Below are 22,541 nucleotides of genomic sequence, written 5' to 3'. Positions count from 1 at the left end.
AACACCTGTGTGAAAGTGCAACACTCCATGACAGACTGACACATCAGGCACAATAACAGGAAGCTCAATCGGGAATGATTATTGAGAAACCTATTGTGGGGGTTTTAATGAATAATGTGGCGGATTATGTTGTAAATGCTTGGTTCCTTCATGAGAGACCAACAGAGCTCAGAAGTGCAGTAAAACCATGAGTAGGCCCCCAAGTCCTTCTCCGTCCAGATGGTTCAAATCTCTTAGAAGGTGAGTTTCAGATTTGTATTTTTCTCGTCATTTTTGTGGTGGGTGAGAAGTATGTATGCATGTGGTTGACCTCAAGTTGCATGTATCACCTGACTAGCCCTGGGAGGGGGGTGGTAATTAGGATTTTCACTATGACTGTTGCCTGTGGGGCTTTTACACTTATGCAAAGAGCAGTAATGAGGAAATCCAGTATTGGAGATCTTACTAGAATGGACACGAGCGTAAAGGGAAAGGCTTGTCCTGCATGTCAAAGAAATGGCCGCTTAACATGCAGAAGGTAGAGTGGATCACTGTAGCCCGGAGGTGACGGATGCCTTGAGGTGATGAGATCATAAATGGATCTTTTGATGTTCCAGGACCAGACTAGGAGAACCATGCTTGAAGACGTACCCTCTGCAATGCGAGGAACTTCTTAAGAGAGCCCGAGGGTCCTTCCAAGCAGGGCGCAGCATCACAGAGAGCTTCAGGCTTGCTCAGCTGGAGGCTGTGGTTCGGATGCTGGAAGAACATGAGTGTGACTTTGTGGATGCTCTCGGAAGGGATCTTCATAAGGTGAGGTGGTGTGATTGCTCTCGTTTGCATATCAATAATTCACTAAAATGTGGAATCTCCCTGTTTTGAAACCAGCCACGTTTTGAGACTGTTGTGTCAGAGTTAGTTTTGGCTAAAAATGAAGCTGTCCATGCCATCAACAACCTCAGGAAGTGGATGCAGCCACAGCACGTTGAGAGAAACTTGGTGAGACTGTTTTGTTTACCCAGCCTATTTGTGGTGAACATTCCATTTCATTGCTACAAAGAGTGCATTATGTCGACAAAGCAGATTAACTTGTTCTTTTGGAGGATTAAACAAGGTTTTCCTTTCGGTTAGTCTGCCTGTGAACCCATTGCCACGTTATAACTAACTTCAAACATGTCTCCCTGACAACAGTCCACTACACTGGATGAGTGTGTGGTGGTAAACGAGCCCCTGGGGGTTGTGTTCATCATAGGGGCCTGGTGTAGTCCGGTCCAAATGTGTCTGGTTCCACTGGTGGGGGCCATTGCTGCAGGTACTATACAACACATGCACTGAAGGTACATTTAGTGTTTTAAATGTTATTTGTTGTACACAGGTAACTGTGCTATCATCAGTCCATCTGAGCACACAACTAACACAGCAAAACTTCTCCATCGTCTCATCCCCTCCTACTTGGACAATGTGAGTACACAGTTTGAGTCAAAGCTAGGAGTGAAGGAGCTCATCAAACGGACGTCTCTTCCTCACAACACTTTCTCCTACATGTGCGAAGTTTTTACTCCAGCTTTCTTGCACATTACAAAAATATGCATGTTTTAATGCAGTACTCCAAATGGTGGTGCTGTCTGGGAGGCATTTTACTGCCAACATGTATGAATTTGTCATACTCTGCATGCAATTTGACTGTAGAATATGCACGTATGCTGTACTGTACAGACTTAACTCTTAACTGAAAGTTAAGAGTTAACTTAGCCGGTTTCAGTTAAGAGTTAAGTCTGTACAGTACAGATTAATCATTCATTCATTCATTCATTTTCTACCGTTTTTCCTCACGAGGGTCGCGGGGGTGCTGGAGCCTATCCCAGCTGTCTTCACAGATTAATCAGTTTAATAAAAAAAACAGATTAATCATGTAGGAGCTATTTAGTCGTGTGTTCCTAGGTTTCTAATATCTGTTTATTTATTTTTTTGTTTGGATTACTTGATAATATTTTCATGTTTTCAGTTGTTTATTCATCATATGGTTGGGGTTAATTAGTAGTTTATTTCATTGGACACCCTGGGCACCTGCAATCTATGTATGTAGGCATTGCTCACAGGACCAGCATGCACAAGCGTGGGCCTATGGTTTTTGTACCAGAGCAAGAGAGGCAACAGGAGACAATGCCTTTGTTACTTTTTTGTTTGTTTGCTTGCTTGGTGATAAAAGGAAATAAGAAGAAACGGAACAAGGTTGTATGGACAATGACTCTTTTTGCCTCCTTAAAACACAACCCTTGGTACATCAGTGGCCTTTTGATTTATAGTGTAAGTTTATTTTTTAAAGGACAAATAGCCACTAATCAGTTTCAAAATAGTATTCCCAAGAAGGTTCGGGGGTGCAAAAACATTTTTGTTCTTTTAAACATGTCATTGTGAGAATTTTTATGTTGCCTTCCATAAGCCTTATAAAACAATTTTGATTATCTTGTAATGTAAAAGTTTTTATTCAGTGGAGATGCCAGTCATTAATGTTAAAATAAAAGTCACTGTCTTTACTAATTATAGATGTGGAAACTGGGTTAATTATTTTTGTATGACTTGGCTTATTTATTTACACTTGCTTTTAGAATTAAAAACGAAATATGATTAATGTTCTACAATTCTTGTTTTCCTCAAGGAATGCTTCCATGTGATTCTTGCAGGCACCAATGACTTGGCTGACATTGTGGAACTTAAATTTGATCATGTCTTCTTTTCTGGTAAGAAGTCATCACATCCTGTGATACAGTACATTATGATATATTTAGTCAGTGTAATAATGTGTTAACATTCAGGAACCCGAGAAGAAGGAATTCGAATTGCTCAGGCTGCAGCTCAATCTCTGACGCCTGTCACCCTTGTTCTGGGTGGGAAGAACCCATGTTATGTGGATCAGCACTGTGACGTGGCCATCGCAGCCCAGCGCATTGCCTGGGCCCGCTTCCACAATGCCGGGCAGAGCCTAGTGGCTCCCGACTACATCCTGTGCCATTCGGATGTCAAAACCCGGCTGGTCCAGGCCTTGAAGTGCTGCTTGATGAAGTTTTATGGGTCTGATCCCAGACAGTCCCGTAGCTTTGGCCGCATGGTTAATCTGGACATTTTTAACCGGACTAGAGACTTGCTATGGAGATCTGGCAAGGTGGCTGTCGGCGGACAGGTGACGGAGGCAGAGAAATATATTGGTAAGAGTACACACTGAACGAGAATAGACTGCACCAGAGGCAACATCATTGACTTAGACTGTTTTTTTTTTTATGAAGCCCCAACAGTTTTGACAGAGGTGGTTGAGTCAGACCCCATCATGCAACAAGACGTTTTGGGGCCAGTTCTTCCTGTTCTTACAGTGAACAATGTGGATGAAGCGATTTCCTTCATCAACAAGCAAGAGAAACCCCTCTGTGTGTATGTGTATTCCAACAACAGCAAGGTATGGGGCAGAAAGATGCTGGTCATATTACAGGAGATTTTTAGAAAAAAAAAAAAATCCTATCAGAAATAATGGAAATGGGAATACGGTAGATGCATTACAGCTAAATGTCAAAACACACATATATGTCTTGACACATACCTTCCCCTTCAAACCTCCTGTTAGCTTGACTTTGTCTGATTTCTGATCAATATTTGCAATAAAATGACAGCTGATTAGATTTAATTAAACTCCAGAAGCCTCTGCCATCTCTTTTGAGAGCAAGAAAAAATTCCAAGAATAAGCAAAACATGTTAATCTTTGATGTTGTGAACATCTCATGCGACTTGGATACGTTTTGTCAGTTTAGAGGCCTCTTTTTGCACAAGAAACTGTTTTCTAATTGTAACAATAGGGTATTTGACTTTAGCTCTTCCCACTGTATGTTCTGTGTACTGGCCGTACATGCCTCCCTCTCTCATATGTTGATGGTTCTGACAATTCAGGTGATATCCACGATCATGAGTGAAACTTCAAGTGGAAGCTTTTGTTCCAACGACTGCTCCCTGCAGAGTGTGATGGTGGCTCTGCCGTTTGGAGGAGTTGGTAAGTCACCAATGTGGATGTGTTAAAGGGGACCTATTATGCTTTTTCCACTTTTCTGACCTACAAATGTAGTTACAATGTTGTATTCTTGTGATTAAACTATGACAAAGTTTTGGATAATGAGGTTTGCGCTTTTGGAAGTGAGCCCTGAAAGAAGTTCAGAATGGCTTTGAACGCTTGGTTTCACCGGATTACTGTGACATCACAGAGAGCAGATCTTCCTAAGATGGGCGCGCCCCAGTACAAGCTGAGTGAACCAATCAAAGTGGAGTGGGGGTGCCCAAAGGCTGAATAAATTAAAACAGAAATACAGCTGAATAGGTGCAGATTCAGAAAGATCTTGAAAGCTTTCTGTGTGATGATTGGGTGTAGTGATATAGGAGTCCACCAATATAAAGCGCTGGAAATGAGCATAATAGGTCCCCTTTGAGAAATGGGACAATATATTGTTTGACTGCCTTGTTTTTTGGGGCAGGTGCCAGTGGAATGGGTTCCTACCATGGACGCTACACCTTCGATACCTTGTCACACAAGAAATCATGCCTACTAAGAAGCACACGCTTTGAGTGTGTGACGTATTTGCGTTACCCACCCTATGAGGACCGCAATCTGTCCCTCATGACATGGGCAAGCACTCTGTCCCAGAGGAGCCAAGGCTGGTGCCAGATCCTGTGACTTATGTAGACAGGGTCAAGCTGGAAGCCAAGGCATATTATGACCTGCATGTATTGTAATGTTATAAATTCTACTGACGTAAGACACTCATGGAGAAACAGTTGCTAATTTTTTAACACCAGTGTGTCAGCAGTAAAAACTAAACAAATGGGTTGGACAAGCATGTTGATTTTGAAAAATTATCACTTCACACTATATAAAAATGCAAACATCGAGATTTTGACCTCCAAATGTTTTTAATGCTATACTTAAACTGTTAAATATACAGATGAATGTACAGGCCAAATTATTTTTATTATAATAATCCTGACATTACTCAGGTCTTTTGTAGATTTTCTCCTTGTTGTTTTCCTTTAGGGCTGCATATCTGGCCACAGTGAAGAGATAGTCGCTTAATCTGTGGAAAATATGAATGCATGCTTAGTACATTGCCTCATCAAAGCAAGAAAGGACTGGTTGCCAGCAGGGCACATCACAGGGCACATTTCCATATGCACTATGGGCGATTTAGAGTCTCCAATTAACCCAACATGCATGTTTTGGGGATGTGGGAGGAAGTGTAGTAATTGAAGATCTATGAACACACAGGCAGAACATGCAAAGTCCACACAGATCGCCTGACTGTGAGGTAAACATGCTAAGCAGCAACATCAATGAAGTACTTATCCATGCCAGTCTCTGACTATTTGCACGGTGCAGTGGTTCTAAATCGTGGTGACATTTTATTTGGCCAGGCAATATATATTAATACGACACTATAATTACCTATTTAAAAACCTTGCAACATCTGGATCTGCCTCCCCTGAGCGCACAATTGGAGCAACGCTGTTAAAGCAATGGATAGACCATAAGATTTTAAGAATAGTTTGTTTTGATGACAAATGCACAATAACTGACCTTCTCTCAGCTCTACGACAGACTGTCCGAGCTATGTGCAAAGCTGTGCTGCTCTTTCCTCCAGACTGAATGAATGATAGACAATGATAGACAAATGTAACACAAAATGTAACACAAATATTATACAAACAAGTCATCGTCAGAACATAGATGGACTTACAGGTAAAATGAAGTTTGTTAAAGGAGGGAGTTCCTCAGTCAATGTATCAATCCAACCTTCCAAGTCTGCTATTGGTATTGCAGTAAATTTTGTTCGCGCTTTCAGACATAAAAGATACACATTAGAATACACACTTCAACCAAAAAAACAGCAAAAATCACCTAACGTGCTTACTTAAATGACTTTCTCTTGCAGATGATAGAGGGGTGGCAATATTGGAGCCAACATCTTGCAAAACACATTGTATCTGGGGGTGAAACAACAAAATATTATACAAATGTATCTAATTACTAAATGTCTCACAAGGGGTATAAGTGAATCCAACCTTGTCCAGCTGGTGAGTGAATGTATGACCTTTTTCAAGACAAAACTCTCTGGCCAAGCTGCAATATTCAATACAACAGAGACAACTTCATTGAGGCTTAAATGTACATTGTGGGATCTGAATAGATTACCTTACCCTATAGCTGCTGACAGTTCATCAGTATTTCCTAACGCTTCAAAAATATGATCTTCTTTTGGTCTCCTTTCTCCTGTAAATGTGCTGGAGAAACCTTTACAAAGAAACAAAATGTCAGTCTGCACATCAAACAAACATAGCTTCTCAAGATGCAGTAAAAAATACCTTTGTCGCCTGTTTTGGTATAAATTTTAGGTACTTTGTTGTCTCCATCAGAGGTGTAGCTGCATAGTGAAAATGAGAGTAGAGATTAGTGGGTTTTTTTTAAGTATAGGGAGAGAATCCTACGGAAACTAAAAGACATCTAATGAAATGCCTTCTGCTGTTAGCTTGTTTAGCTTCTGTCTGACGTTGAAGTGAATGACACTTTAGAGTTTTTCTTACAATATATAACTTTAAGTCCTACAACCTTCTCCAAAAGATTGGCGTTTCCCTTGTCTTTCGCTGTCTGATTTGCCTGGCAGTCCTTAAAAGGCAGCGAAGAATACAAGGTTTGATAAATGAAGCCATCTTTATTTTAGAGACTCGCCTTGAAGTAACTAGTTTGCACCCTCAAGCTTGCCGTAGATCCTGGGCGGTTCATTTTTGTCCCGCGATTGGTCAACACACCGGATGATTTGATGACACAGATGACACGATTGGCTGAAAGATTTGCCAGCAGGAAAAAAAGGCAGTCGATTGGTTACTTTTTGCCGAATGTGTTTAGGTCCATCCTCTAGTATGTCAAATCGGCGTTTAACGTGATGTTAGCGCTCTGCGTCATTTCAGGCCACATTAAGTCCAACCTGTCTCTTAGCAGATGTTTTACTCCATATTACTCCTTATATTTAATATTTTTGTCGCTCCTCCATTAAGCCTGGGAGCTGTGCGTTAACAATTGTTGACTACTTCAGCTTCAACGGGAGTGACACTAGCTACATGTGACTAAACCGGCTAATGAGAAGGATTGAAGTTTTCCGAGGTTATTTGGCTGTGGTGTCAAGACTGTTTTTGTATTTTTGAAAACATGCACGTCACGGACTGCATCGTATCTGCCCCGGGAAAGGCAATTCTCCATGGAGAGCATGCAGTTGTACACGGAAAGGTAATTTGAAAATTCTCAAAGTACATGGGTATGGGTTTTAAGCTGTTTTAAAGTAATGCTTTGTTACACCACAGTAAAGTTTAAATACTAATAATCAAGGGCTTTGCATTTCGTTCCTGGCAAATGTTTTATGATTAACAATTGCTTCTTGTTGATGATCTATTCCAGGTTGCACTTGCTGTGAGTTTAAATCTGAGAACATACTTGAAGTTGAAAGCCACCAGCACTGGTAAAGTTTGCATTAACCTCCCCAACATTGACACCTTCCTCTGTTGGGACGTGTCTGAGCTGAAACAACTTACACCATATTCATGTGGTAAGGGATGCTGTACAAATTAAAGACTAAATTAAACTTGTATTATTTTTACTGTTGCAAACCATAAATTCTTCTAAGGAGAATGATCAATGTTTAGATAGTCCTGTTGTGATTACTTTTATGTTTAGTTCAATGCAGGGTTTCTGTCATCATTTTAACAGGCAAGCAGTGGGATGAGGTGAAACGTCTGGATGCTGAATTTGTAAAAAGACTGCGTGAATTTCTCGGTGTGGCAAATGGAAACTTAGGTACTTGCAGTATGGCCACCTTGGCATTCCTCTACATGTACCTGTCCCTCTGTCGATCAAGGTAAGTGCTTTCAAATGGAAAATAGCCCCAAAAGACTGAAATGCGAATAGGTTCATTTTACACAAATCACTGTAAACTATCCACGCAGCCTCAAACTTCCACTTCCACACGGCATGGGAGGAGAACTTTTTTCACTCAGACAAGGCATGTCCAATTTGACAGACTTCAATGTTGTGTCATTAGCACACAATTTGCCCAGTGAGCAGAACACTATTATCACTTGTATTTTAATATGTTTTGATGAATAGTGGATCGTAGTCTACCATGAAACAGCAAAATCATTTATTAATTTCTGAAAATCCATAATATAACGAGGGGGTGATAATCAAACCGCAATATTGTGAGGGATGACTGTATCGACAAACGACCATTGACATTCATACCTATGGACAATTTTGAGTCTCCTAATGTGCTTTTTTTGAGTAAAGGCAATGGAGAAAAGATAATGGAAGCCCACAGCAAAGCCATATCCATGTCTCCTTACTGACTGTGTATAAATGCTTTACTGTAAATTTAGACGATACAGACTGTGATAGATCAGAACAGCAGTTTTAATTGGGACTGATACATAGCTGTCTACCAGAGGTGATGGCTTCTGACAAAATGGCCACTGATGAGCCTGTCATGAGGCCACACTGCGACCTACAACAAGCATTTCTCTTTCAGATAATAGCTGTTTTACAATTACTATCCTCCTGTCCAGTAAAAAGCAGTTTTTCCTACAGATGAATGTCAAGTAGTGTTTGTTTTACTATAATTCTACAGCCCTCAAATGCACTCTATACAGTACACAGTATGTGCCAATGTCGGTTAATGTTACTGTAAAAGACAATTTTGTTCACAGATGTTATGTTCTTTTCTTCCTACATTAGTGAGCTGCCAAGCTTGACGGTGTCTGTGTGGTCAGAGCTGCCTACTGGTGCGGGACTGGGCTCGAGTGCTGCCTACTCTGTGTGTTTAGCAGCAGCTCTGCTTTGTGCAAGTGGAGCCATTCCCACTCCCCTCAAAGAGTGTGACCACACTGCTAGGTACGGTACATTATTCACAGTGGTTTGTCTATACTGCATTTGGATGGATAATTATAATCAGAAAAGAGCTTTTATGATTATAATGTTGGAGTGTGAGTTTGGAGTTTGGTGATAATTTGTTTTGGGACCATACACCTGTTTACCAGGGTAATAAATTAATAGGAAAGTCATCAAACAAACACATGGACTTCAGTCCAGTATTTAGATATTTGAAACCGCTATAACTTAACTAGAACTAAATTCTGACTGAGCTGCACAGGGTCTTTATCGAGCACGACCAGCTAGTGTGCTGGGCCCCGCATCATGGTACAGTTGATTAATAGCGGTGGAGTAAACCTAATGGAAGCCCACAGCAAAGCCAAATTTCTTGTAGAAGGTTTTAGACAATTTAGTTTTTTAGTTTATTCCAATGTGAATCCGCTGTGAATAAATTCATATATTTTTCTTAAACAGCAAACACATAAATTTTCCTTCATGTCTTTTGTACTTTCTTGCTAGTATGAATGTGAAATGGGTCTTAAATTGTATTCGTTTTGGTGTTTAAAAAGTCTCACATATGACTTTGTGAAACCTGCAGAGACCTTGGATATGTGGTTTTACTATTGTCTCATTGTCACGCTGATTTATACTGTGACGTAAACTTTGTCAATAATTGGAGGTGGTGTCAAAATTGTAAATTTGATTCATTTTGGTGTTTAACAGTCTCAAATTTGACTTGGTTAAACCTGCAATGACCCTGGATATGTGGTTTTACCATTGTCTCATTGTTGGTCTGATTTATACTGTGATGTAAACCTTGTCAATAATTGCAGGTGGTGTCAGGAAGACCTGGAGCTAATCAACAGCTGGGCCTTTCAAGGCGAGATGATCATCCACGGTAATCCTTCTGGAGTAGACAACGCTGTAGGGACATGGGGTGAGGCCCGGCATATAGAGTGTACTGCTTATTGTGTTCCTTTTTGTCTCAGTGGACACTCCTTTAATAGAATCACTGGAGTACTGCGTGCAGCTTTAGTGTTCATTATCATCAGAGGATTATCTTTTTTAATGACTTTCATTTCTTCCTGTGCAGGTAGCATGCTGCGTTTTTTGGCTGGGAGGATCATACCACTGAGCAGGTAGTGACGCTGATGAAGCTTCACAGAGTGTGTTAATAAAATCGCAGTACATATTTTTGTCACAGAAATGAATGTTGATGGGATTAAATTGTCATACCAGCAGGGGTACATGAAGAACAAATTTAGTTCAACTCTGTGTTTTGCTTTACTTCCAGGGTGCCCTTATTAAGAATTCTCCTCACTAATACCAAAGTGCCGCGTAGCACCAAGGTACTTGTTGCCAGGGTGAAGGACAAAATTAACAAGGTACTAAATGTTTTCCCCTCCGCTGTGTCTTACCTGCTGATGTTGTAATTAATATAATAGGTATTGCCTTTGTATGGCACACACTCTTGGTACTTGGCGTTGAGTGCCAGCATAAAATATTGAAATTAAACTCTTAGACAGCACCCCTGTGTGCTGTTACCTTGGTGACAGCAGCAGGTGTGCGCACTTTTGCCTGCATATTGTTGTAGCAGTGTCTTGATCACTCCAGAGGAGGTCAACCTGCTGTGTCTGATGTCTGAAAAACATACGTATGTGATGTAAACCTCTGTTTTCCCTTTCATTTGTTATAGTTTCCTTCTATTATGACCTCTGTGCTGGACTCGGTTGATGCCATTTCCTGCACTTGTGAGAAAGTCCTTCTAGAAATGACGACTCAGCCAATCACAGGGGAGCACTATAATATTTTAGAGGTAAGAATATACAGAAGGTCAAACACAGTCCATTTTGGGATGCTGCTTTGTTTGCCTGAAAGAGGGGTGTCCAAACTTTTTCCTGTGACTGTTTTGTAAGATGCTAATATTAGAGATTCCGCTGTAAAAGCATTATGATGTCAAAATAATGTCTTGAAGCATCTCGTCACTTATTAACCCAGAAGAAGTGACTACTTTTGACATTTTTGTCATTGCACTTTTAGGAACTCATTGACATCAACCAGCATCATTTGAATGTGATGGGGGTGGGACACCCAGCCCTGGACACCCTGTGTCGGGTCACGCTCGCCAGAGGCCTCCACAGCAAGCTAACAGGAGCAGGTGGAGGGGGCTGTGGCATCACTCTTCTGAGACCAGGTAATTTAGTTCTTAGCATGTGTTTGTCTGAATAATATCAGTGATCCAGTAAAAGAGAAAATCTCTTCATCATCTCTGAAACACAATGTAGCTCTCAACCCTTCATCCTTAGTGTTACCTCTATTATCACATCTATTTCCGCTCTCTCTTTCTATAGTCATAACATGCCTGTCTTTATAGAAACAGACTCCCTTGTGGTCCAGAGTACAATTCAGGACTTGAAAGACTGTGGCTTTGACTGCTGGGAAACAAGTATTGGCGGGCCTGGTGTCCAAGTGCATTCTCCCCTCTCTGTAAAGGAAGATATTTTAGGAATCTTAAACCATTATTGACACTCGCCTATGACCATGGATGTGCAAGTGGATCTTTGACAGTCACAATGCCTGAGGTATGCAGCACGACTGCAGCAGTTTTTACACAAAGCAATCATGGACATTCTTGACTGATAATTGAAGAAGGACAACATTTAAAAATGTCAAAGATAAAGTTGTGGCTCGTCTCCATGATATCTAAGGATTTCCACACTGAGTGAGTATGTTTTTAATGGAGATTTCCATCAGAAACATGTGATTGACAGTTGTTGATAAACACTGTTCAAAGCAGATCACAAAAACTGGTTGGCATGCTGTGGCAAACGCTACATGTGTGCTGTGTCCCAAAGGGTTGCTAACTCTTGTATTGAGCCGACAACATTTTGTCACGTATTGACGCGAAAATCAAAACAAGTCTGTTAAACTTAATGGATTCAGTTTGCCAGCTTGATACTGTCTACACCAATTGATGCCAGCGTGATCATTCCCTTATCAAATGTATTGCCGTTCGACTTATCTTGCATCTTTGTTGGCCTAGCTATTAGTGCCCTCAGCTAGCTACTGTAGCTAGCTTGAGTTAGCTTGTTTTTAAAAGCTATAATTAGATATCATGTTCATGGGGTATGTACTAACTTTTTCAACTGTCTCTGAACAATTTTGCTTTCTTGCTGTCATTATTCTAGTTATGTCTTGGCCTCAATACGCTATTTGTGTGTGGTTGTTTATATAGTGTCCAGCCTTATGATGGTGATACTATATCAGCTGACCAAAACGTCAAAGAATATTTGCTTCAACTCTGTCAAGACTTTGTACCCGTTTATATAATGACCACAAATAGCATAAAGATGGCGGCCGCAATGAGTGGAGATATGCTTGATAAATAAAGTAGTGTACAATTTTTAAATGTTGCCAGTCACAAATAAAACACAAATGGATTGGACAACCCTGCAACCGGCACACTGAATTAATTCTGGTTTAATTTAAGCAATTTATTTGTTATCTTGAACGAAAAAATAATTATTGAACAATTAATTCCCCATGTATTCATACAATAGCACTCCAAAACATGCATTTAATTAAATTCAGGTTTGGGTCAAATAGTACAAAAATGGTTTGACACAAATAAAGACCAAAAAATTACAACACCCCAAAGTTTATTACCTATGTGCAAGTGGCCCTTGGAATTGTTTAACAGTGCTCCTGGGCAATATCACATAAATAAATTGAAAAATCTGCTGTTTATCAATTTGATCGGTGTCTGTGTCGACCGATCTCACTCATGGATTATCGGAATCGGCAGCATAAAACTCTGATCCGTTTGTGTGCCTCCTTCAACTAAACAACTGATGGGTAAATTCACATGTAATAAGCACATTTGTCCACTAGAGAACGACAGAGTAGCACAAATGTCTCTTAATGGCGCGGCAATATGAATGATGTCCGTACTAGTGCAGCACTTGCACTATTTAATTTAATTTAGAAATAATTTGTTTTAGTTAAATACAATCTGTTCACTTTCAGTTCAATTAACTTTCTGAGTGAATCGTAATGGATTTCTTTCCTGCTCTGAATCAACACTTCTCAGAATTTACAAAGCTGTTTTACTGTACTTAAAATATGAAACAAGTGACTAATTATGACACTTATGCCAACTCAATAAGAAAAGTAGCTATTGTCTGACCTAAAAGTCACTAGGTGACACCATTGACTAATTTGCATATGATGTAGAAGATGCTGTAAGGAAAACGGCATAACCTCATAGGAAAGGCAAATGTGAGTAAAAACATCTTACATTTATTACGTTTCGAACTACAAATAAACCTCTTTCTTGGTTTGTTTCAAAATTAATTCAAAATTGGCCATTAGTTCATCAAAATAAAATATTTAATATTTCATTTTGGCGAGTGCCTGTAAAACCTTGACAGCGTAATAATTGCCTCCAATCGCCACCTTGTATTTTGCAATTAAGATGACTTGTTTCATGTATCACACAATGCTCCTCCTTTCTGGCACAGTGACAGATAAACAACTGAGTCGGAATGATGCTTGAGTGTAATGAGTAGTAATTTAATGAAGATTAATAAACATTTACCTTTTAGATCCTCCTCTGTTAAACAGGGCGAGATCCACCTTGGTGACATGGCACCTTACACATGCCTGATTCATGGATGTGTAGAAAAGGAAGCTGACAGTGCACTGACAGCTTGTGACCGCTAAAAACGTTTAATTGGTTTAAAAGGTTAATTGCTGACTCCAAATTGTCTATAGGTATGAATGTGAGTGTGAATGTGCCCTGTGATTGGCTGGCGACCGGTCCAGGGTGTGACCCGCGTCTTGCCCAAAGACAGCTGGGATAGGCTCCAGCACCCCCGCAACCCTTGTGAGGATAAGTGGTAGAAAATGAATGAATGAATGTTCTTGTATACTCGTCATCGTCCCGTATCTCTCAGCATCATGAATATCACAGATATGCCGGAGGTAGCATATACGGACGATGGGTCTGTTCTGGAATATTCACGATTTGGAAAAAGATCATTGTGGGATTTAAAGTTTCTTAAATGTCATGAAGATTAAGTAGCACAGTGTACGTGAATAAATGACATTGTCACTCTCCCTCCGTATCTGCCTGGTGCCCGCTCTGTCCTTTTGGATTGTGTCATCTTTATGTTCAGGGCGTACCCACCCCCCTCTTGGCAGTGCACTGCACAGTTGCCCCTAACCCCTGCTGGAATTTAATTACCACTGCACTTTTCAATTGAACCACCATCGACGAGGGGCAAGAGCGACACACCAGAGCCTGTTTCATTTGAAGCCTCTTTTCTGTTTTATTCTTACTTTTTTTTTTTTTTTGCTCCTGTGAGGCACAGATGTTTTATATATATATATATATATATATATATATATATATATTTTTTTATCAATGTCAACGCCTGCTTCTTTCTGCTTTGATGAATAGAAATCTAAGGAGACTCTGAGATTATTTCAGATAACAGAGTGTGCAAAGGGGGTCAAGGATAGACAGAACATGTCAGAATGGGAGAGATTTGATTAAAAAAAGTGCTGTCCAAGGAGTATGAAAGTATTGGGGAGGGAGGGGGTGATACTGGCTGTGTAACATTGAATGTTAAATGCAATTTTGTGCAGCTGGATCAGAATCACCATTGTTTAATTCATTTTGTTCAAGCTGCAGAAATTAAATGTTAAATGTGAATTTGTAGAGTGGTCATGCTCACCGGGGGCGCTCACCCCCCTGGCCCCCCAGTGGATGCTGCAGAGCTTGTCAGGACCCATTAAGTTTGACTACACAACAGGAGCTGACTGACAACATGTCATGTTGCTGATGACCGCCGGTTTTACTAACGGGGGCATCAGTGACTTCCTGCAGAGAGTGTTTACATGTGCGACTTAGGACTCTGATTCACAATATATTGTCAGCCTGAATTAGCCAAGACAGCAGTTTAATATAATATTACACAGCTACAGTAACTTTTGCTCCAGTGGGACTATAGGAATGTGCTCGGCAGGGTCCATTTTTCATAATGACAGGAAACATCATGAAGATCTTTATGATCCTCCTAAAGGTGTTTGCCCTTCCAGAGAGGGCGGGGAATAGCAGATTCACTGCCAAGACACTCGGAGTACTTTGTTTGAGGGCTAAATGTTTGGCTCCTCCAGTTATATTTACAGCAAATTTTTTTTGTAGGATTCCGCATTTGTTTCTCGATTGTTTTTTTTGATAGTTGACCTAATAAATTACACAAAATTACAGTCGTTCAGGAGGAATGAACATACCTAACCCTAACCACTACTCATCCACATTAGTTCTTTGTTAGTTCCTCAGTAACTACTGTATTTTTGTGTCTAATGGGAAACTATAGACAGATTCCAGCTGGGGAATCCTTTAATCATCTTTATATGTGGTTTATTTTTTCATAGAACAAATGAACAACTTACATTTTTCTCCTTCCTTGCTCTATCAAAGCATAGTGCACCGTCCGCTAATGAGTCTTTCAAGTACAGCGTATTTAGAAAAAAAATATATATATATATGATTATGCAAAAAAATGTTGCATGTTCCGGAACTTAGACATGAAAGTGAGAAATACTGTTGAATTGTTTACACCCCCAGATCCTGGTCTGAGTTTAAAAAAAGATGGCGTCCTCCAGTACTACAGATTCTGTCCCAAACTTTTCTGTATCTGATACACGGTATCAAAACAACTCTCCTCAATATGCCGCACATAAAAATTAAGAATCATCAAGTGTTTGAGCGTGCATTAAGTTAGCGCGTTAATGCGGCATTAATGGAAGTTTCCTTTAACGGCGCTATATTTTTTGAGGTGCAATTAATGTGTGCGTGTCCTGTTTGACACTTGGCCGACCCTGTAGTTGTCAGTGTAGGTTCAAGCTGGAGCAATTATTGAGGTGAAATGAAGAAAGGGGTATTTTGATTGGTCAATTTAGCTTCAAAGCCTCATAACAAGACAAAAAATATTTGTTTGATTGAAACTGTCACAGACTATGTCGTTCACTTGCCAGAGAGAAGCGAGAAGGTACTGAAGCACTGCAGGTATTTTTAAATTCACATTTACACATTGGTGCCTTGGCATACAAGTGTTAGTGAGCTCATTTTTTGCTTGGAACTGCGAGCTAAAATTTGGTAGGATCAGCTAGTTAATAAGGACAGGCATAGCCCAGGACCTTAACGTTTAGGAATCTTGTCATTTCAGTGCTACCATTGTACTAGCCATCGACACATCAGTAAAACATATGTACATTAGAGCGATCTAATTATTCCCATTTATGATGTATTGTGTAAAACTAAGAGTAAAAATATTAACATTACATGTTATCATCGGTGTACTTGTTAATGCATGATCACAGCATGTAAATCAAATGATAAAATGTTGAGTTTTTTTGTAAATGTGGTCATGTTTCATATAAGGATTGTGGGTCATAGGGGGAAAAAAGTGCAGTTCCTCTTTAAACAGTATAAATTGAGTCTCCAGGTTTATGATCCAACTTCCAGCACCATTAAAGTTACTTTCATAAAAAGAAAGTAGAGGTGAGCTATTTGTGTTTTATGTGATTGGCAACATTCCAATTGTAATTTATTTACAAAGCACCTCCACTCAGACAGTGTGCTCATTGTCTTGCTATGCTATTTTGTGCTCATTTGTCTTTTAAATATAGGAATGTCTGAATTGAAGTTATAAAATACAAAGAGTTGAAGCAAATAGTACTTTGGAGAGCTACAGTATTCACAATCAGAGGAGGGGGGGCAAGAAAACAGAGTGGGTTGCCGACCAATGGTCTAGCCACACCTCTTACCCACAGTCAGCTGGGGTAGGCTCCTGCAGGGACCATGCACAGCACAGCAACATTTTAAAATTTCATGAACGTCACGTTCATGAAATTTTAAAATGTTGGTCCTGAAGAGGATAACAAGAAGAGAATAATCTGAATGTTTTTGTAGTCACCTGGCCACATTCACATCCAGGCCAACTGTCAATACTGCCGCTTTTCCTCTTGAACTTCGTTAATATCCCCAAATTTCCCTCCGCATCTAAATCTAAATCAATCTAAACTGTGTGAGAAAACTGCATCGTTTGCTGGTGTGGCAATGAGTTTCGCCGATCTTGGTTGTTGTCGCTTCCTGTATGTGGCTCCCATTAGACCACCGACTGCCACGCACACACAAACACTCATTAGCCGCCACCCGACCAATGATAACTCACCACACCCTGCTATGTGTCTGCCCCCAAATGCCATGCAACGTGCCGCCCCGGCGAGACATTTTTCATGTTTATAACACTCCCACAACGAAGTCCCACACTGGAGACAAGCTTGTTTTGGCATTGTGGTTCTCACTAGAGGGTTGTTAACTATTTGGTGACGTTTCCTCCTCTGGGTGGGCCTTTTAAGGCGATGCAGTGATGATTCCACATCAAAGCCACCTAAGCAATACAACAGTGTGCTGCTGTTGCATTATATATCCGTCCAACCATTTTCTATATGATGGAACCTATCCCAGCTGTCTTTGGGCAAGTGGTGGGGTACACCCTGGACTGGTCGCCAGCCAGTGGCAGGGCACATATAGACAAACAACCATTCACATTCCCATATTGAATATGGTAATTAATATGGTAATACATGTGGAAATATTAGCGTCGCCAATTATGTTTTTGGAATGTGGGACGAAACCAGAGTACCTGGAGAAAACCCACGCATGGGGAGAACATTCAGAATCGAACCCAGGTCTTCCCGATCTCCTGACTGTATAGCCTACATGCTACATGCTACTTGTCCTCCGTGTGGCCCTGCATTATATATACTGCATAGAAATATACCGTTTTCAATGCATTTGGCTTTCGGGTAGCTATTAAAGTCAACCTGTATGACATTTCCATGTATTTTATTGTCGTATTTGGAAGAATAATGTCACATCTACATTAAAGACATTACACTGGCTGTAGAAAGTCATGGTGTGTAATAAATGGTTCTGCAAATTATAATATTGGCGACATGCTGACAAAACACAAACTGGCAGGTGATCCAACTCAGTGTGCAGGCACATTCGAGTCAGCCTCACTTGATCATGAAATGTGAATATTCAGAAAAATAATTTGATTTATCCAGAAAATACATTCAGAATACAGTTAATCCAGTTTTATTTATACAGACATATAAAAATTTATTTTTTTAATTTTTATTTTAATCATGATTGGTGAGGTGCTTGATTGGTGCACAGGAAAGGGGAAAAAACAGGATAGAAAAGGATAAAAGGATGATGGAATAGAGAGGCAATGCAGTTGTGAGTCCATGTAAATCACTACATCACCATTATTACTCGATTTGTAAAGTAGCAAAGAAAATAGGTGTTGTTTGTTTTACAAATCTTACAAAACATGTTTCACAAGCAAATATTCTCCTTTCCTCTAAGATTTCAACCCTCATGTTGGTTGTGTATCAGGCACTTTGCTCTCAAACTAGTGAATAGTCCCTCTTGTGTTCTCTTGCTGTAAACATGTACAGCCTGTAACACACTTTGACTCCGAGTCCTCGGTCCCTTCTCCATCATGGAATTGTATCATGTCATTGTATTGATCCTGTAATTGATTCTGAGAAGAGGGTACCTGCAACACACTCTGTCATCCTTCAGTGCCATGAGCGTGCCTGTTTAATTGTAGACTAAAGCGCTTTTCTTTCTTGTTGCCTTTGAAAAGACTCATTGATTTTTACAGCACCCTTCATCCTTGCTCTGGCACACTGTTGGAACAAAACACCCGTGTAGAAGGGGTCTAGAATGTGGAAGTATGAACCTCTTCTGTTTTAGATGAAACAAGCAAAGAGCATTCAGTGCCTTCTCTTAGCCCACACTTAATTTTCAATGTGTACTACAAGTAGTTTTTGCTATTTAAATGCACTATATGTGCGGTATAGCACCCCTTTATGGCTCTTGTGTGAGAAGCACATTTTACTCTGTTGCATTTAATAATGCACAAGCAGTAATCTATTATTTTTAGTTCTTTCTTATTTTTAAGGCCAGGCTTCAAAGAAACGGGCACATAAATATATTCAGTGCACTTGGGTCTATATAGAACAAAAATATTCTAAATGAAATTTGATTTGCATTAATTTGAGAAGCAGCTTATCCAACATTCATACTTTGAACTTGCTTTGAATTAGAAATAGGTTCTCATCATTTCGCTGGGATTGCAGCCAATTCAATGGATCTTATTTCTTTTTTCTATCCTCAGAGGCTCAGGGAGGAGGAGGATGATCTGAAAATGTTATCACATGACAGTGTGTGATTGATGGACCATTAAAACGTCAGCCAGATGTACTTAAAGCCATCGCTTTTAGGTTGATAAATCATGGCACAAATGGATATATAAAGCTGTTAGAAACAAATATTCCCATCTCCAGTTATTTGCAGTCACGTTATAATGGATGCTCTCGCTTGTCTATCTCACTTTCTGCATGTTTCTTCCCTCGCCCCTTCACTTTCTCTCTCGACCTCTGCAGTCATGTAATTACAACAGGACAGGTATGTGTGTTCATATTTCAGCTGCTGCATGCAAGATAACATCTAATAATCCAAAAGCGTTGCAAAACTGGTATCTCATCGCTCATGCATTATGAATGAGCCGCTGATTGCTTTTTTGCATAGATTAGCAATCATTTCACTGAAAATGTTTCATAAAAAGTCTGCTCGGAGGGTTGTGTTTCTTTTCAGAGGAGTTGAGGTGACACATCCCACTTCTTTGTGTGAGATAACTCCGATCAGGTGATAGCACTTCTCCCCTTACCCCTCTGCTTCTTTTACTTTACTGCTCATTTATTTTCCTCTGCATATCATCACAAGGGTGGGATAAGTGTGATTTTGAGCCCACTTTGCAACTGATTGCTCACTTAGTAAATGCATCCAGTGTGTTTGCTGCCAAGGTGCTGCTAAATACCACAGGCACCAAAGTAAACATGTGCAAGCATGATCACATGGTCTCACGCAGATTTATCATCAGACAATCGTCTCTGCTAGTATGGATTTTCATATTTGAATCTGATTTGTTAGATTTTGTTCATAGTTGGATAACGGTCAAATTTTGTAAAAAAAAAAAAGGAGATAACTATCCATCCATCCATTTTCTGTACCGCTTATCCTCACGAGAGTCACGGGCATGCTGGAGCCTATCCCAGCTATTTTCGGGCAAGAGGCGGGGTACACCCTAGACTGGTAGCCAGCCAATCACAGGGCACATACAGACAAACAACCATTCACACTCATATTCATACCTATGGACAATTTGGAGTCGCCAATTAACCTAGCATGTTTTTGGAATGTCACAAAGAGATGCCTGAAAGTGGAATCGAACCCAGGTCTCCTAGCTGTGTGGCCTGCACGCTAACCCCTCTCCACCGTGCAGCCTTGGATATAAATAAACAGATTTAATTTGCAACATTTTCCACCTCAAAGAAAAAGGTCAAAACACTCAGATAAACAAATAAACATGGTAGGTCTGCAACCACAGTACCTTAATGTATTCAGTGACACAAAAAGAAAGACAAACAAAACCGAAACATCGTCGCTGTCGGCACACATCAGCAAAGTGCATATAAAATAGGAACAACATAGCTTGGAAAAACAACAACTTACCAAAACTCTCAGTTAGTGGCCTATTTTCTTGCATTAAAATTCACAGTCTGGATATAAAATGAAGTTGGTGTAACAGCCTTACATGTTTTAAAGGATACGCCATAGTGGTGGTTGCATTTCAGTTTGTGGAGTCATCTTTAACCTTTTCAAAATACTTCCACACTTATTATTTAGTAGCCATTATGAGTCTGTTGATATTGACAGTCTTCCTAGCGCTAACTTCCTAAGTTAGTGCTCACCTCAGCTCCTTTGGATTGTGCCACTGAAGCAGGTAGTTTTATTAGTGTGTGGTAGGGTTGCTTATCCTCACTAGGGTTGCGGGGGCATGCTGGAGCCTATCTGAGCTGTCTTCGGGCGAGAGGCGGGGTACACCCTGGACTGGTCGCCAGCCAATCACACATATAGACAAACAACCATTCACACTTAAAACCAGTATCATAAATAAACAAATCTTATTTTGAGCTGAAACAAATAAACAAAAACATGTTCGTGTGAAAGGTCTCACTTGCTCACATTTTGTATTTGCTGAACATTTGTGGGCGTGTTTAAGAGCTAATATGAGAATAATAAAGAAAAATAGTAATACAAAATTATGCTTGCTGACTGTATTTAAAAAAAAATAAATAATGGCCCAAAGTTCCCAAATTGATATCCCTTTACATAAAATTTTATGTAATTATCGTTGTAGTTGCACATCGAATCGTTTACCACAAGATATTTCCTCTACTTATTATAGACAAAAACTTATTTCCATCTGTGATTAAATGCAATTAATTGTGAGTTAACTATGGACAAAATGCAATTAATCGTGATCAAATATTTTCATTGATTGACAGCCCTAGTAATTTTCAATGCTTTATTTGCACAAATGAGGCTGTTTAAAAAATTTATTAACATTTTTAAAATGTCAGACCCTGCCAGACTCTTCAGCAATACAAACTCTTTGCACACTTCCTGTATCCAGTATGTCCAGCCATCAAAACAAAAGCACAGGAGTAAAACATGAACAGTTCCGCCATACATTCTCTCCACACTTTTCACGCTGAAAACTTGCTTGCTGTGTGTTTTTTTAGACAAGCTCTTTCTCATTCGAAAAAGAAAAATCTCACCTAGTTTCACCTCTTGATCTTCTATTCGCACATATTCGGACAGTCAGTCCACTTTGAAAGAACTTCTTTTTTAAGTCTCTTAACTCTGCTGTACCATTGCAATCTGCACAACAGCAGCAGAGTTTACTGTGTAACGTGCGGTTAATGAATTGATTGGCTGCATAAGAAAATACTGTACTTGCAAACAGAATCCTATCAATGACTGGACAGTGTTCGTCAATGTGCAATATGTTATTACTGCTTGTTGTCACCTGTCATTCACTGTGTTGCATTGCAAAATGGTACAGAATAAATTATGTGTTTATTTCATTTATTTACAGTTCAGGTTGCATATTACTATTAAGCTCACACGTGCAGCTTAGAGGGAACATTGCTTGAGGATTTTTTTTTTTTTTACACAACATTCTACCTTTGACTTGACCTACTTAAACTTTGTACTATTTTTATATTGTCCATAAGGAAGGAGGTATCTTCCTCCATGATGTCATAAAGACACATATCTTCAAAATTGAGCTGAAATGTTACATTTTTCGGCTGCACGTCGGATGAGTGGTTAGCACATTAGCACGCAGGGACCCGAGACCCAAGTTCAATGCCACCCTTGGCCATCTTTTGGAGTTTGCATGTTCTCCCCGTGCATGCGTGGGTTTTCTCCGGGTACTCCGGTTTCCTCCCACATTCCAAAAACATGCTAGGTAAATTGGCAACTCCAAATTGTCCATAGGTATGAATGTGAATGGTTGTTTGTCAAAATGGACCCTGTGATTGGCTGTTGATCCAGGGTGTACCCCGCCTCTTGCCCGAAGACAGCTGGGATTGGTTCTAGCACCCCCCCCCCCCCCCCCCC

At 40.0% G+C, this 22,541-nt stretch overlaps 3 protein-coding genes across 4 annotated transcripts; 2 read left to right on the top strand and 1 right to left on the bottom strand.

Annotated features, from left to right (window-relative positions):
• Positions 1–10: 10 nt before the first annotated feature.
• Positions 11–4,967, top strand: aldh3b2 (aldehyde dehydrogenase 3 family, member B2). The gene is made up of 10 exons (XM_058069998.1): positions 11–240; positions 597–792; positions 868–978; positions 1,171–1,291; positions 1,355–1,440; positions 2,639–2,720; positions 2,796–3,185; positions 3,264–3,430; positions 3,916–4,015; positions 4,491–4,967. The coding sequence occupies exons 1-10, from the start codon at positions 188–190 to the stop codon at positions 4,688–4,690; spliced, it is 1,506 nt and encodes a 501-aa protein (XP_057925981.1). The 5' UTR covers positions 11–187; the 3' UTR covers positions 4,691–4,967.
• Positions 4,895–6,770, bottom strand: mmab (metabolism of cobalamin associated B). 2 transcript variants are annotated; one of them, XM_058070002.1, is made up of 9 exons: positions 6,617–6,770; positions 6,373–6,431; positions 6,208–6,301; positions 6,073–6,130; positions 5,922–5,994; positions 5,748–5,845; positions 5,588–5,652; positions 5,456–5,515; positions 4,896–5,087 (listed from the first exon to the last, which is right to left on the bottom strand). In XM_058070002.1, the coding sequence occupies exons 1-9, from the start codon at positions 6,715–6,717 to the stop codon at positions 5,003–5,005; spliced, it is 693 nt and encodes a 230-aa protein (XP_057925985.1). In that variant the 5' UTR covers positions 6,718–6,770; the 3' UTR covers positions 4,896–5,002. The 2 variants fall into 2 exon arrangements, with proteins under 2 accessions (XP_057925986.1, XP_057925985.1); XM_058070003.1 differs by lacking the exon at positions 5,456–5,515 and having other exon boundaries at positions 4,895–5,087.
• A 12-nt stretch (positions 6,771–6,782) lies between these two features.
• Positions 6,783–21,994, top strand: mvk (mevalonate kinase). The gene is made up of 10 exons (XM_058069999.1): positions 6,783–7,291; positions 7,460–7,607; positions 7,769–7,916; positions 8,789–8,944; positions 9,757–9,860; positions 10,017–10,062; positions 10,218–10,308; positions 10,620–10,739; positions 10,964–11,117; positions 11,298–21,994. Exons 1-10 carry the CDS (start codon positions 7,214–7,216, stop codon positions 11,447–11,449), a joined length of 1,197 nt encoding a protein of 398 aa, XP_057925982.1. The 5' UTR covers positions 6,783–7,213; the 3' UTR covers positions 11,450–21,994.
• The last annotated feature ends 547 nt before the right edge of the window (positions 21,995–22,541 follow it).

The sequence above is a fragment of the Doryrhamphus excisus genome, chromosome 4 (assembly GCF_030265055.1).
Source record: "Doryrhamphus excisus isolate RoL2022-K1 chromosome 4, RoL_Dexc_1.0, whole genome shotgun sequence".
Classification (NCBI taxonomy): domain Eukaryota; kingdom Metazoa; phylum Chordata; class Actinopteri; order Syngnathiformes; family Syngnathidae; genus Doryrhamphus; species Doryrhamphus excisus.
This window is presented reverse-complemented; position numbering and strand designations above follow the sequence as displayed.

What these genes read in the sequence shown, in the direction of transcription:
- aldh3b2 (XM_058069998.1), top strand. Translation starts at nt 188, where the DNA reads ATGAGTAGGCCCCCAAGTCCTTCTCCGTCCAGATGGTTCAAATCTCTT. An exon ending in AGCACGTTGAGAGAAACTTG is followed by an intron (nt 979 to 1,170) that starts GTGAGACTGTTT and finishes CCCTGACAACAG; the next exon opens with TCCACTACACTGGATGAGTG. An exon ending in TCTGCCGTTTGGAGGAGTTG is followed by an intron (nt 4,016 to 4,490) that starts GTAAGTCACCAA and finishes TTTTTGGGGCAG; the next exon opens with GTGCCAGTGGAATGGGTTCC.
- mmab (XM_058070002.1), bottom strand. Translation starts at nt 6,717, where the DNA reads ATGGCTTCATTTATCAAACCTTGTATTCTTCGCTGCCTTTTAAGGACT. An exon ending in TGCAAGAGAAAGTCATTTAA is followed by an intron (nt 5,846 to 5,921) that starts GTAAGCACGTTA and finishes TATGTCTGAAAG; the next exon opens with CGCGAACAAAATTTACTGCA. An exon ending in TAACAAACTTCATTTTACCT is followed by an intron (nt 5,653 to 5,747) that starts GTAAGTCCATCT and finishes TCATTCATTCAG; the next exon opens with TCTGGAGGAAAGAGCAGCAC.
- mvk (XM_058069999.1), top strand. Translation starts at nt 7,214, where the DNA reads ATGCACGTCACGGACTGCATCGTATCTGCCCCGGGAAAGGCAATTCTC. An exon ending in ACTTACACCATATTCATGTG is followed by an intron (nt 7,608 to 7,768) that starts GTAAGGGATGCT and finishes TCATTTTAACAG; the next exon opens with GCAAGCAGTGGGATGAGGTG. An exon ending in CATCACTCTTCTGAGACCAG is followed by an intron (nt 11,118 to 11,297) that starts GTAATTTAGTTC and finishes CTGTCTTTATAG; the next exon opens with AAACAGACTCCCTTGTGGTC.